Source organism: Somniosus microcephalus, chromosome 13 (genome assembly GCF_052327205.1).
Source record: "Somniosus microcephalus isolate GS21.2 chromosome 13, FLI_Smic_1.0, whole genome shotgun sequence".
In the NCBI taxonomy this organism is placed as follows: Eukaryota; Metazoa; Chordata; class Chondrichthyes; order Squaliformes; family Somniosidae; genus Somniosus; species Somniosus microcephalus.
Window position 1 is genome coordinate 144,884,086 of NC_140999.1, and position 15,251 is coordinate 144,899,336.

Below are 15,251 nucleotides of genomic sequence, written 5' to 3' on the forward strand. Positions count from 1 at the left end.
GTTGTTTTAAGTCCATCCTTTAAAGATTGTAATTAGTCAAAAATCAAACGATGAAAACTCTCAGTAAGCAGTATTATTTTAAAGTGTAGCGCAACATGGCCTAATAGCTTGCTGACACACTGGCCGGAATTTTCAGCTTAGAGTCGGGACAGCTTCATGCAGGCCGCGTATTGGATCACCATCCTAAAGTTTCAATAGCGCATTCTGCACTACACATTTAACTGAATTGGATCAATTGAAACAGTCATGCGGGTTTCCTGGCCAATTAAATGGAGTGGGTCTGATGACGTCACCGATGACTCACTATCAGCTCAGATATTTAAAGGAGCCTTGCACACCTCACAGTTGAAGGTGGTTGGGAGAGGTGGCTATTGTTATATATTGAAGAGATTTGTGTGGGTGCAAATAAGGATGGAGTCAGATTGCCAGAGGATGCCTCCCTGGAAGTCCTAGTCCAGGGAGTCAGAGCACGGGGGGAGGTCCTATTCCCTGGTAGTGACAGGAAGAGAGCAGCCAGTGAAACCAAGAGGGCATGGCTGGAGATCGCACAAGAAGTGAGCAGCAGGGATGTTGTCAGCCATTTCTGGATTCAGTACCACAAGAGATTTAATGATCTCATGAGGTCAGGAAAGGTGAGTACAATGCCACATTCAACTACATCCTGATGTGCGTGTATCCCCAACCCCATCACTCTCCCTTCCCAAGCCTACTCCTGCACGTCACTCTTCACACCAACCTACCTTGCAGGTGCACCTGTAAGGATTGCGGGGGCTTCGTTTAAACTGGTTTAAGGTAATCTAGCTGGCCAGCAGTCTTTTTGCTGCTGCACTCTAAACCAATTTCGCTACCCCTCCTTTAGTTCTGAGTGGAGGAACTTATAATTAATGATATTAAAACGGAACACGTGGTTTGGATGAGAGAAAAAAATCAAGCTTTATTAACTAAAAGAAACTACAATCACAATATCAAACTATCCCACACGAACACAGTAAAATTGTAAAACTATATATCAAGGGGGTACACACGGCAAAAACGAGGGCTACAATGTATTTAAACAATCTTAGCAATTCCCTTAAATCACCATCCCCCCTTTACTCCTGCTAGGTTGCCTTGTTGAGAGTCAGAAAATCTCTGCTCACATGGTCCAGCAGAGAGAGAGAGAGAGAGAGAGAGAGAGAGAGAGAGCTCACCTTATCGTCCCAGGAAGTCAAGAGTCAAGAGCCAAGAGCTGGCTGCTCAGCCCCATTTTTATACCTCGTGAGCCCCTCACATCCGTGCCTTGCAAGGGCTGTGTGCAAAATTAACCCCAAAGCTGTGATAGGCTAACTCAAAGTGGTTAGATTGAGTTAATGTGATTTTCAGAGCTCCCTTTGCTGAAACAAAAGGGAGATACATCTGCTCTATAGTCCAGTACTGGGTGATTGGAAACCCATTTAAAGTTAACGCTTCCCATTCAAGGTGCAAACGTCTCTTCTGCAGTTTCAGGTGTATCTAAACAAATGCTAATAGCATTCAGTTGCTTTGTAAACAAAGCATTGTCCTTTGTCTTCATTGAACCTTACTTCCAGACACAGAAAGCTGCATTCCAAACCTCTTTTGTCCATGTGGTGTGACAGCCATTTTATCTTTGGAAACTTAAAAGCACCTCGCTCAGGGATCCTTTAATCAAAAAACATGAATCTTCAGAACTGTAAATTATTGCGAATTCTTACAGTCCGCCCTTGGATACTTCCAGCTTGCTTGTAGTATCCTCTTGAAGAAATGAGCAATGATTTCTGACCCCCCACAAACAACCATCCCCTGTATTTACCTAATAGCTATCTGCCACTGATCCCCGTCCCGTCTATTCCCCTTAAATTCAAGAAAAAAACCATAGTACGGTAGGCATCTTACAGATACTTCAGTTTTCAATAAGGGGTCTCATACCCCTACACGCTTGTAAAATTATACAGTGTAAACCAAATTTACAATCACTTTTTTTTTGCATCATAAGTTATTACAAAATGTTGCAATCTTAGTTACACAATGTACTCAAAAATTATCGCAAGCACAGAGAGGGTCCTACGCCTCTGCTCAACTTGGAGTTGTCACAAACTGGTCCCAAGCACGGAGAGGACCTCACACCTCTGCTCAACTTGGGGCTGCAACACAAAATACAAAAAAATCATTAAACAACATGCTTATGAACCCCGATCATCACGGGCCGATGATGGGTCGCGAAATTCGAGTGGGTATTGCTCCTCCCACTCGGGCAGTAAAAGTACCTTCCACCCCCCTATGATCAGCTTAAATTTTAAAACAGGCAGAATGGATTTAGCGACCAGCCTGCTCCGACCGCCCCGAGCCGTTCCCTTGTCCTTTTGTGGAGGCGGGGTACCCCTCACGTTTAAAATTTACTTGGCACAGACCGAGACCGGGGAGTATGGGATCTCATGACTCCCAGTCCCTCCCCCTCCCGTCTTCCCTTGACTGGCTGCAGAAAATGATGGGTGCCTGTGTGGCGGCACTCTCTGGCCCCACACTGATCCGGCCACCCACTCATTCTTCCCAGCCACAACTTCTCTTCTTTGCCCGTGGGCCCCCGGGTGAGTTCCTCCCTCCCCCGACCGCACCCACGTGACTCTTGGGTCTCCCCCTCCTCTATACAATCATTCCCGGGCCATCACCACCCACCCCCGGGGAACGCGTCCCTATGACCAGGCGCCCGCGCTTCCCCATCGTGACTCCTCAACAGCGAGGTCTCCCGCACGTGAACTTCGGTCAGGATAGTGCTGGGTTGGGGGCCATGCCCCACCCAGCTGGGGCCATCTCCTCCCCGTAGGAGGAGTAGGCAAGTTCCTCCAGACTCTTGTCCGGTTTTTCCCGAAGATCGCTGCGGGGTCTCCTGGATTCGTCCAGTGGCGAGGTGATCCCCAACATTCCGTATCTTCATTCGATGTCCAGCTCGGGCTGGGCGAACATGGCTGCTTCATTTCCCCATCTCCTGCAAAAACTTAAAAGGGACATGCAGCCAGGTCTCACTGACCTGCTGCCTTAGGTGGAGACATGGTCGGGTCCCTCGACCTCGGACCAAAATACAAACATTCGGCACACATGTAAACTTAAACTCTTTAAACTTACTTAACAAACTAGTTAAATCAACAAAACTTAAAATACACCTTAAAGCAAGCTATATACACACACATAGCTATAATACAAATGCCGCCCGTCTCTGGACGGCCAGTCTAATCTCTGGCACTGTCGCAGATTACTGCTGACTGCAGCGAAGCTGGACTGCCTCCTGTCTCTGGTCCCCCGCAGCTTATGGCTGTTGAGTGGGGGCCTCTGTTCTCTGGCTTTTCCCTGGCTCGGGAAACCGCCCTACTCCACTGTAAAGTGGGTGACCATGCTTTCTTAGGCTGGGGCACCCGCTGAGACCTTCTGAGGGGTGTCTCTACGGGGGAAACTTTGGCTGGCGGACCCTGAGCTTGGGCCACAGCCCCAGCTGGCTGGGAACCTTCTCCCCCATGTCCAAATAGCCCGCACTGTATAATGTACCTGGCAGCCTGCCGGTGCAAATCTCTCTCTGGGTTTGTCTGCTCTTCCCTGCCCACTCCTGTGCTGGGGGCAGGTATACTCTCACCACCCACTGCTGGTGGCTGGAAATTTTCCTCCCCATGTTTAAAACCTGGTGTCAGCTCCCTCCCTATGTCTCCTGCCACCCCATTGTCCACCCCTCCTTGCTGCCAGAGCTCCTCAAAACCCAGAGCTGTGGGCTGCTGTCTTGGGATCTCTAATTCCCTATCCAGCACCGTTCTGGGTGTTGCCTGTGGGATGGTTCTACTTGGGCTGCCAGTAAAGCTGATCACGCAAATCCTCCCCTTAAAGGCATTTAAAGCCATGTTAAGGCTTTCTATCTCTGCCCTACAGGGGCCATGATCTGCTTCCTCAAACCTTAGGGCGCAGGCCAGCTTATAAGCTGCCTTTACCTCCCTAACCTTCTCCTGCTCTCTCTTCACAACCTTCTTAACCCAGCCACCTATACCCCGATAGGTCGGCTTACACACTGCCACTACCTTCCGCAGGGCTACCCACATACTGAAAGCAAGAAAGACAATAACTGATGCTTTCTCTAGATCCAGACCACTTATCATATCAAAACTGCCTCCAGTCCCATCTGGGTCGCCATTGTAAGGATTGCGGGGGCTTCGTTTAAACTGGTTTAAGGTAATCTAGCTGGCCAGCAGTCTTTTTGCTGCTGCACTCTAAACCAATTTCGCTACCCCTCCTTTAGTTCTGAGTGGAGGAACTTATAATTAATGATATTAAAACGGAACACGTGGTTTGGATGAGGGAAAAAAATCAAGCTTTATTAACTAAAAGAAACTACAATCACAATATCAAACTATCCCACACGAACACAGTAAAATTGTAAAACTATATATCAAGGGGGTACACACGGCAAAAACGAGGGGTACAATGGCTACAATGTATTTAAACAATCTTAGCAATTCCCTTAAATCACCATCCCCCCCCCTTAACTCCTGCTAGGTTGCCTTGTTGAGAGTCAGAAAATCTCTGCTCACATGGTCCAGCGAAGAGAGAGAGAGAGAGAGAGAGAGAGAGAGCTCACCTTATCGTCCCAGGAAGTCAAGAGTCAAGAGTCAAGAGCCAAGAGCTGGCTGCTCAGCCCCTTTTTTATACCTCGTGAGCCCCTCACATCCGTGCCTTGCAAGGGCTGTGTGCAAAATTAACCCCAAAGCTGTGATAGGCTAACTCAAAATGGTTAGATTGAGTTAATGTGATTTTCAGAGCTCCCTTTGCTGAAACAAAAGGGAGATACATTTGCTCTATAGTCCAGTACTGGGTGATTGGAAACCCATTTAAAGTTAACGCTTCCCATTCAAGGTGCAAACGTCTCTTCTGCAGTTTCAGGTGTATCTAAACAAATGCTAATAGCATTCAGTTGCTTTGTAAACAAAGCATTGTCCTTTGTCTTCATTGAACCTTATTTCCAGACACAGAAAGCTGCATTCCAAGCCTCTTTTGTCCATGTGGTGTGACAGCCATTTTATCTTTGGAAACTTAAAAGCACCTCGCTCAGGGATCCTTTAATCAAAAAACATGAATCTTCAGAACTGTAAATTATTGCGAATTCTTACACACCCATCCCTCACTGTCTATGCATCTACTCACATCCCCATCTGACTAACCACCGCTGACACTCACCCTCAGCCTAATGCAGTCCTACAAAGTAACGCCACAGAAGAAGGCCATTTGGCAATGTCATGCCACTCCCTCACAGACACCCTCTACAGATGTAACCTATCCATCCCTTACATCACTCTCACTCAAAGTTCTCTTCTTTCCCTCCTTGCAGGAGACGAGAGCGCAGAAGAGGCGAGAAAGAGAGAGAACCTGAGGTGGCCCTCCAATATATACTAATTTGACATCAGCAGAGGAGGAGGCCCTCGAAGTAAGTGGAGTGACAGAGCTGTTGGCAGTGGGAGACGGAGAGAGGGGGACCTCCCAGCAACCTGGTGTCAGAATTAAATATCCCACATGGCATACAACAACAATAACAACTTGTATTTATATAGTGCCTTTAACATAGTAAAACATCCCAATGTGCTGCACAGGAGTATTTTAAGACAAAATATTTGACAGTCACTCATGGTGACTGATTTTAGCAGCCAGTGAAATATCATCATGTGCATAATGGTAATGTCATACATTCTTATCATAAGAGTTCTAATTCATGTCTTTACTCTCCCACAGGTCCATCAAGTGTCTCACTGTCCAGCGAAAGGAGGAAGATGACTCCTCAGAGGAAGCTCCTTCTCTGAGGGTGCACTGTCACCAGACCCATGCGCACCCAGCACCAGTGCAGGTAAATGCACGTCAGTGGGTCCTGCGGGACCTAGAGTAGTGTTGTCACCTGGTGTCTCACACATCACAGGTGAGCAAGAGCAGATGGTAGAGACAGGGACAGCAGTGGTGAGTCCTCGCCGGAGGGCACAGGACACTCCCAGCTCGGCTCAGCTGGATGCAGATGCTGAACCTCAGGGGGCGTCTTCAAAAAGGTTGGTCTTGGAGGAGCAGCAACAAATGCGCGAGGCTCTGGCAGCTTTTGCAGCCATGATGTGCATGATTGTACAGAGAATGGAGGAGTCCATCTCCAACATGAGCACCGCCATGTCATAGGCGATGGCGACAATGTGCTCTTCCATGGAAAGGATGGCCACCTGCATGGAGCAGCTAATGTGCTAGTCGAGCAAGAGCACGCTTGCTGTGAACAACAGATTGCAGACTCTCATTGATCTCATCTCTAGAAGGAATAGCAATGTAGACTTGGGCGTTCATCACTCCAATGATGTGCAGCAAGGTGCTATCCAGCTCCTTGCTATCACGGAAGTGCAGGTGGTCCATGAGAGGGATGATGGTGTGCGAGGGCTCTGCTCAAAGCGCTTCCACTTCTCCCCCATTGCCTCCCCCTCAGTCATAGCCCCACATGCTGCCTCTTGTCCCGATGGCCGAGTCTACCCCTGCAAGGTTGCAGGAAGAGCAGACTTTGGTGGGACCCTCACAGGCTCCAAAACTCAGAGGACGTCTGCCAAAAGTGTCGAAGCAGCCACAGCAGGGCAGTGAGCAGCCTGCCTCTACCTCTGCTGAAGCCACAGGGGTTGCACATTGTAGAAGCGCTCGGAAAAGAAAAAAGACACAATCATAGATGCACAAAGGTATGCACATGGGTATTTGGCAAAATGTTAGTTTTAAGTTTCAGTTCTATTTAAGATGCACATAAATTGATTTCTTTGCACTACTTTCCTGTCTTGTCCAATTTTGCCTGCTACCTGGGAAGTGGCCTTGTCACTTGGAGTGAATACTGAGACATTACTTAACCTCGAACAATGGGTATTTGTTTGACAGCAATGGTTTAATCATTTTAGGACTGCTTTGTGGTGTTGGGGTTGGGGGAGTGTGGGGAAGTTCATACAGCAAGTGGGAGCCAGATGAATGCACTGGTGAAACTTAAGTAAATCTGGTCATTATGAGGCAAGCCCGGGCCTCCCGGGCAGCAATGTGCGCTGCTGCTAGTGCCATCTTCACGTCACTTTCCTCCTCCTCCTCTTGTTCCACTTGTTCCTCCTCCCCCTCCTCCTCTGAAAAGGCTGTACGCTCTGTGCCTTGTTCCTCCTGCAGCTCCAATCCTCGCTGCTTGCTATTTTGTGCTATGAAGGGCTCCTCCAGATCTGTCAAGGCATCTGAAGCGCATCTTCAGAATGCCGAATGCTTGCTCTATGACACATCTGGTGGACATGTGGCTTTAATTGTAGCGCTTCTCAGCCTCATTGCTTGGCATCCTCAAGGGTGTCATCAGCCACGTCTTCAGTGGATAGCTCCTGTCTCCAAGCAGCCAGCCGGTAAGTCTTTTTGGAGGTGCGAAGAGTTGAGGGAGGGTGGACTGGTGCAGAATGAAAGAGTCATGACAGTTGCCAGGGAATCTGGCGCACATATGCATGATGATCTTTTTATGGTTGCAAACGAGCTGCACATTGAGGGAGTGGAAGCCCTTCCGGTTCACAAACACTCCTGGGTGATCTGGGGGTTCCTTGATGACCACATGTGTGCAGTCGATGACGCCCTGCACCTGTGGGAAGCCAGCCAGAGCTGCAAAGCTGAGCGCCCGCTCAATAACACTGGCTTCATCAGTGCAAAAGTTTATTTAAGTGGCTAACTTGTGAAACATGGCATTGGTCACCTGGGTGATGCATTTGTGGGCAGCCGGCTGCGAGATCCTGCAAATGTCTGCTGCAGATCGCTAGAAGGAACCTGATGAAGTTGAGGGCGGTGGTGACTTTGACAGCCACTGGTCCTCTGGGCAGCAGGTCTTCTTCCAGCTAGCTACAAATGTCTGCCACGACTGAGCCACCTTTGGCACTGCTGTTCAGTCATGTACAGGAAGCTCATCCTCTGCCTGTATACCCTGTGTTGGGGGTATTATCTCCAGCACAGTGCACCCCTGTGCTGATCCCCTTTCTCCTGTGGAGCATCAGGTCAGTGAGGAGAAGGCTGCTGGTCTTGCTGTTGGGGCTCACCTTGATCTGAAACTGAAGTCCAAGGTGAAACAGCATAAGTGGCACCCATGCTGATCTGATAGATGGCAGGTAAAGTGGAGGTCAGAGGCACAATCCTCCAATGTAGTGAGAGTGACTTGCGATGTAGTGAGAGTGACTTGCAATGTAGTGAGAGTGATTTGCAGTGTGGTGAGAGTGACTGGCAATGTGGTGAGAGTGGTTTCCGAGGTTGCAAAAATCACCTGAAAACTCCTGAAAGCAAATTCTTTGCGCAAAATGGTGTCCGCAAGACAAGCAAGCAGGTGTAAGGTGTGTGAATTTATGTGCTTTTTCCAGCTGTCACTTTAATGAAGTAGCACAATGGCTACTGAGCTCCTGCCTTGCCTTCACAGGCGAGGTCCCCAAGGTCCGTGAATCCCATGTGCAACCAGTTAAAGTTGAAGCCTCATGTTAAAAAAGCTCTTAAGGGTCTTTCAACGAGCAGTTAACTACCTCAATGCGGTCGCCCGCCTCTCCCGAGTGGGTCCATGGTGTGCTTCGAAACGTGCCCCAGTTAAATGCAGAAGTTGGTGGGATGATGGCGGGTTCCAACAATTGCGCAACTGAGATTTTAAACTCACAGGAGTGCAGCTCAAACACAGTGCAATGGCACACCATGTATTGCTTTTGATACTTTAGTTTTTAATGCTAGTGAGGTTATAGGCTCATTTGAAATGCATCAGCCAGTTAGTGTACTGTCAAAAACTATGTCACAAATTTAAAAAGTTACAATGACCTTACAAATGTACTTGCACTATCTATTTAAAAATATTTTTGCATTGATTTCAGTGTTATAAAGGTTAAGACTTCAGAGGTGTATAAAATACTTAATGGGACAGGCACAATAAGCACCGAAAAACATTTTAATACTGCCAGATCATGACAACAGTAAAGCACGGGTCTAGGATTGTGAAGAACAGGTTCAGGACAGACATCATGAAGTATTTATTTACACACAGGGTAATCAAGAGCTGGATGCGTTGCCAGGAAGGGTTGCAGAAGCTAGGACACTTGATTCATTTGAGAAACAGCTAGATGCTGTAATGGGAAGATGATGGGTTTAGTAATTGTGGAAGGATGAGATCAGTTGGCCTGAAAGGCCTTCTTCATCCAAATCTATATTGTGAACATTAAGATCAGACTTGTCCCTTGTGCATCATACCTCATTTGTATACAGCGGAGACTGACGGTACTTGGAAATTCTGAAACCCCAGAAAAATCAGTAGTTGTTTTTAGCAATGCAAGTTTATTGTAATGAGGTTTCAAGGGTGTGTAATAGAATATATAGGCATCAAAATAAATCACAAGATGTTATTGTAATGCTCAAAGTAACATACAGCAGTGCTGTTAATAAGAAATATGACTACATATTATACAAGTAATTGTTTCACAAAATGTATTGTGCTCTGTTTAGGTAAAGAATTTTTCAGAGTTAATGCCACAGATGCAGATGAGAAAAACAATCACAACTCACTTATTTCATACTCGATGATTTCTCAAAAACCCTCAATAGATCGCAGTCATTTTCACATCAATGGTTCAACTGGAGCAATAAGTTTTACAGGATGCTTAAATGAAGAGGTATGCCAATATTTAAAAAATGTATGCAAGAAAATGACACTTTTTAAAATTGAGAAACCAAGGTAAAGTATATAAATGATAGTACAGGACTTTAGAAAGATTGAAAAAGCGTAAAAGAGAAGATAAAGTAAATCAGATGACACCTAGCTTGGGTTTTAAAAGCTTGAAGATTGTGCGAGGAAGAAATGACTGAGGGAGGTTAGGAATTACACATGGATAAAGAAGGAGATTAATCTTGATTTCAACATAGGGAGGATGTAGGAAGAAGGGTGTAAAACTGCATATTCGGAGTTTAGAAGGAATAGAAGAAATTTCAGAGGAGCACTTAACCATTGCAGTATTAATAAAATAGAGGAAGACAAGAAAGGTTTCAATGGAGAGAAATTGGATGCTGGTTACAGGTGATTTGTCTATCCAACAATGACCTCTTTTTTGTAACCTATCTGGGAGTTTGAGCAAGATGCTAGAAGAGCTTTCCCAGATAGGGACCAGTAATCAAGTCTTAGACAGACTTGAGTTTTATAAAGATTCAAGAGTTGTTGAAGACAAAAGATGTATTTGCATCAAAAGACAGAAATTAAGCTTCTTGGAGGCAACCTTATCAAATGAGGATATGTGGGAGTTTCTTTTGAGATAATGAAGCCATGAATGTCAACACAGGATGAAGGATTAAAGATAGAGCCTTCAATGGTTAGTGTTGGTAGCTGTTGATTAAACTTACAAGAGACATAAAAGATGGTCTTATATATTGTATTAGTTCAGCGAGGTTTTCAGATATTTCATTAGCTTTCTTCCTTTTTAATAACTTCTGCATTAAACCCACAGCTATTATGGAATGTCATTTTAAGAACATGTGGGCTTTAATTGCATATTCTTGCGTTATTTGAGGAAATTTGTATTAATGGTGGAAACGTGGAAGATATGCCAAAATTACCATTTCTTTTCTTCACTATTCATTCTTTTTTGAGGTGCGGAAGAAGGAAGTTCATATTATTTTAAAAATCTGCTGTTGCCTGCTGAAGACTTGTTAGTGAGCTTTCAGATAAAGGGCAAACATTTCCCACCTGAGAAAACGAAAACAACCAGGTAGAGGTTAGCTCACCTGCTGAGCTGGCGTTAAATCAATGATGAAGCTGCTCTACTCTTTGGCATTTGGATTTTGCTGCAATTCTTACATTAACTGGTTCAGTGTTTGCATCAGTAAAAGTTTGTCGGGGAACACAGGCTCCATTGAAAAGCAACCCAACTACCTTCTGGAGTCCGAAGGAAGTTACTGTTCTGCGCTCACCAGGAAATTAGTTAACTGAACAGTGCTCCATCCACGGCCACTTTATTAAAAAAATTGACTTGGCAAGGTGTACCATAAAAGTTAAAAATTTGCTTGCGTCTTCTTTGGACTTCCCCATGGGCCTCCTACAGACATTCCAATCCACAGGGGTCCAAGGGTAGGCCCTTGTGATGCACCTCACTGGGGTGCCAACAGTCACAGGTCAAACCTTAAGGAGGTGCAAAATGAACTTCTAGGACATTATAGTGCTGATTCCTCAATTAGGCACTCCTGGTGAGGAAAACTCTTGCGGGAAACATTGCTCAGGAAATCACTGGTCTGCAAAGCTTGATTCTGCGCCACTTAAATTGATGGAGGGACAATCCGGGGTTGCAGCGATGTGATTTCCCAACCACTGCTCCCTGTAAGTATCGCTCCTTGTCTGGAGGACCTGATCAAGCAATCAGCTCTTAAAAAGAACATAAGAAATAGGAGCAGGAGTAGGGCATATAATCCACCGAGCCTGCTTTGCCATTCATTAAGATCATGGCTCCACTTTCCCATCCTATCCCCATATCCCTTGATTCCCTTAGTGTCAAAAAATCTATCGATCTCTGTCTTGAATATACTCAATGATAGAGCCTCCACAGCTTTCAGAGTAGAGAATTCCAAAGATTCACAACCCTTTGAGTGAAGAAATTTCTCTTCAACTCAGTCCTAAATGGCCAACCTCTTATCCCAAGACTATGAACCCTGGTCCTAGACTCTCCAGCTAGGGGAAACAGCCTCTCAGCATCTACCATGTAAAGCTCTCTAAGAATTTTGTACATTTCAATGAGATCACCTCTCATTCTTCTAAAATCCAGAGAATATAGGCCAACCCTACTCAATCTCTCCTCATTGGACAGCCCTCTCATCTCAGGAATCAATCTAATGAACCTTCATTGCACCCCACTCTAAGGCAAGTATATCCTTCATTAGATAAGGAGACCAAAACTGCACACAGGACTCCAGGTGTGGTCTCACCAAAACCCTATGAAATTGCAGTAAGACTTCCTTATCCTTATTCTCCAACTCCCTTGCAAAAAAGGCTAACATCCCATTTGCTTTCCGAATTGCTTTTTGAACCTGCATGTTAACTTTCTGTGATTCGCGTACAAGGATCCCCAAATCCCTCTGAATAACAACATTTACTAGTCTCTCAACTTAAAAAAAATATTCTGCTTTTCTATTCTTCCTACCAAAGTGGACAATTTCACACTTCCCCACATTATACACCATCTGCCACCTTCTTGCCCAATCACTATTTCTCTTTGCAGCCGTTTTTGCATCTTCCACACAGCTTACTTTCCCACCCAGCTTTGTATCATCAGCAAACCTGGATACATTACACTTGGTCCCCTCATCCAAGTCATTGATATATCTATATTGTCTCTCCCTCCTTTCTTGAATAGCAGGTTTACAATCTGGAATATAAGGAATTCTTGAAGATCAAAACCAATGCACCCACTATCTCTCTGCAGACACCCTTTCTTAAAACCCTAGGACGTAGGCCATCGGATCCAGGGGATTTGTCAGCTTTTAATCCCATTAATTTCTCCAGTACATTTTTTTAACTAATATTAATTACTTTTAAGTTCCTCACTCTCAGTAGAACCTTGGTTTCCCACTATGTTTTTTGTGTCTTCTACCGTGAAGACAGATACAAAATATTTGTATAACATCTCTGCCATTTCCTTATTCTCCATTATAATTCCTCCTGTCTCTGCCTCTAAGGGACCCATGTTTACTTTGCTAATCACTTTGTTTTTACATATTGTAGAAGTTCTTTCAATCTGTTTTTATATTTCTTGCAAGTTTACTCTCATATTTTATTTTCTCCCTCTATATCAATTTCTTGGTTATCCTTTCCTGATTTCTAAAAGCCTCCCAATCCTTAGGCTTACTACTCTTTTTGGCAACATTGCAAGTCTCTTCTTTTAATCTAATACTATCTTTAACTTCTCTAGTTAGTCATGGTTGGCCCAATTTTCTCAGGGAATTTTTATTCTTCAAGGGAATTTATATTAATTAAGAATTATTAATTATTTCTTTAAATGTTTCCCATTGCTTATCTACCATCATCTCTCTTAATCTACCTTCCCAATCCACTTTAGCAAACTCACCACTCACACCTATATAATTGGCTTTGTTTATGTTTAAGACCCTAGTTTCATACTTAACTGCATCACTCTGAAACTCAATATTGTTGTGGTGAAAATAAATTCACATCTAAACCGTATAAAAGTAAAAAGATGCAGTTTATTATCAGAGCTCTGGGAGAAGAGTCTCAGACCCCGCGGTCTGTGCGAGCACCTTCTCGTTCTCTCTTGGTTGGTACAGCTTTTTATTCTATTTTCATCCAATCACATTGTATTACAATAATCACCTGATCACATATGGCTTATTTATTCTTTTCAGTATTAGTAAAGGTTAGTTACATCTTACTATGCCTTTGGTTACAGGTCAAATTCCCATGACCCCTATATTCTGCTGTGTCTACAATTTTTAGCTAAAGCAGCATATTCCTTATCGCTTACACAAAACGCACATATTCTGTCTGGTCCCACAACTGTGTCTTAACTTGGTTTTGCAAAGTTTCTCTACACTCTGTCCTTTGTGCAAAACTAGCGAAAGTAGCACGAAAGTCTTTTTCATAAAAGAAAGTTGTTATTCTGAGAGGGTTCATTTTAACCCCTTCAGTATAAAATGTTATCATATTATGATCACTTTTCCCCAGAGGATTATGTTTAAACATTTTAATATTGTGAAACAGAATCCCAATCCTGTCTAGTAGTTCCTTAAACTTTATTAATACATTTTATTTTTACTACAGGTAGACTATCCTTTATCCGAAAACCTCGGGACCAGCCAAGTTTCGGATAAAGGAGAATTTCGGATTTCGGAAGGTGGGTCGGCGGGGGTCCGCGGGGGGGTCGGCGGGGGGTCGTGTGCACGACTTACGCTGACGCTCAGCGTAAGTCAGTCGGGGTCGGCGGGGGTCGGGGCCGGCGGGGAACGCGGGGGGGGTCGGCGGTTGTCGGGGCTGGTGGGGTCCACGGGGGGGTCGGCGGTTGTCGGGGCTGGCGGGGTCGGCGGTTGTCGGGGCTGGCGGGGTCCGCGGGGGGGTCGGCGGTTGTCGGGGCTGGCGGGGTCGGCGGTTGTCGGGGCTGGCGGGGTCGGCGGTTGTCGGGGCTGGCGGGGTCGGCGGTTGTTGGGGCTGGCGGGGTCGGCGGTTGTCGGGGCTGGCGGGGGGTCGGCGGGGGGTCGTGCGCACGACTTACCCTTTATCCGAACTTCCGCAACCGGAACCCTCTAAAAACCGAAGGTTTTTTCGTTCAGCGTAAGTCGTACGCACAACTTACGCTGAACGAAAAACCTTCGGTTTTTAGAGGGTTTCGGTTTTCGGAAGTCCGGATAAAGGGTAGCCTACCTGTATTACCTTTCAGACTAGATATTCAGTGTTCCAACAGTGCCATGCAGAAACACAAGGGGTGAATTTCTGGAGGGACTCTACTGTTTGCCTGCAGTAACATTGACGGAAGAGCCGTGGAAACCCCACACAAACTGCATATGTAATTTTTCTTGGATTTGTGAGGCTTTTCCACTGAAGTTACAGCAGACCCCTGCAGAAATAAACCCCCAGCAGTTCAATAGCATATGTCATTTGAAATTGGATCATTATTTTAAACATTGGTTTACATGTGTTAAGTCTGTGTGTTCCAGTTGTAATTACTAACACAGACTACAAGATTAAAGTTCAACAGGTCTTTACTGGTTGGAGGTCAGGACTATACTAATTACAATATTACTACACAGTGCTTATATACCGGTGGTCACCACCGGTATTACGTATACAGCAGCCAGAGAAAGTAGTACATCTCTTAAGGTGGAACAGGCTTAAGTTCTCTTAAGGTGGAACAGGTTACATACACCACAATCCTCCCTTTTTAGCTTAACAGTCATATCCCCGTTTAACATAACATAATAACATATATAACTTCAGGTATAAACAGTTCAAAGGTTCAGTCTCTCAGGAGGCCTTCTGATTCGGTTTGGATAACGCCTTTCAGTGGTCTCTGATTCCTGTTGCTGAGGTGACTCCTCTAGTTGGTCTCCCATGCATTGGGTGTTATCATCATCAGGTACATTCCCTGCCGAGGTAGATGCTTCAGGTTCATTAACGTCTTCCACAGTTGTCTCTGTCGCAACCATGGGTTCGACCCTTGCTCTCGATTCTACCAGTTGATCCGCATGACACCTTATCA

General features: G+C 45.3%; 1 protein-coding gene across 1 annotated transcript in view; it reads left to right on the forward strand.

Annotated features, from left to right (window-relative positions):
- LOC147108641 (cadherin-like protein 26) overlaps positions 1-15,251 on the forward strand; it is a 100,813-nt gene that overhangs the window by 38,547 nt on the left and 47,015 nt on the right. Inside the window, exon 6 of the mRNA XM_086004289.1 lies at positions 9,511-9,677. Within this exon, the coding sequence (XP_085860415.1) occupies positions 9,511-9,677 (167 nt within the window). The remainder of the gene's footprint in view (positions 1-9,510; positions 9,678-15,251) is intronic.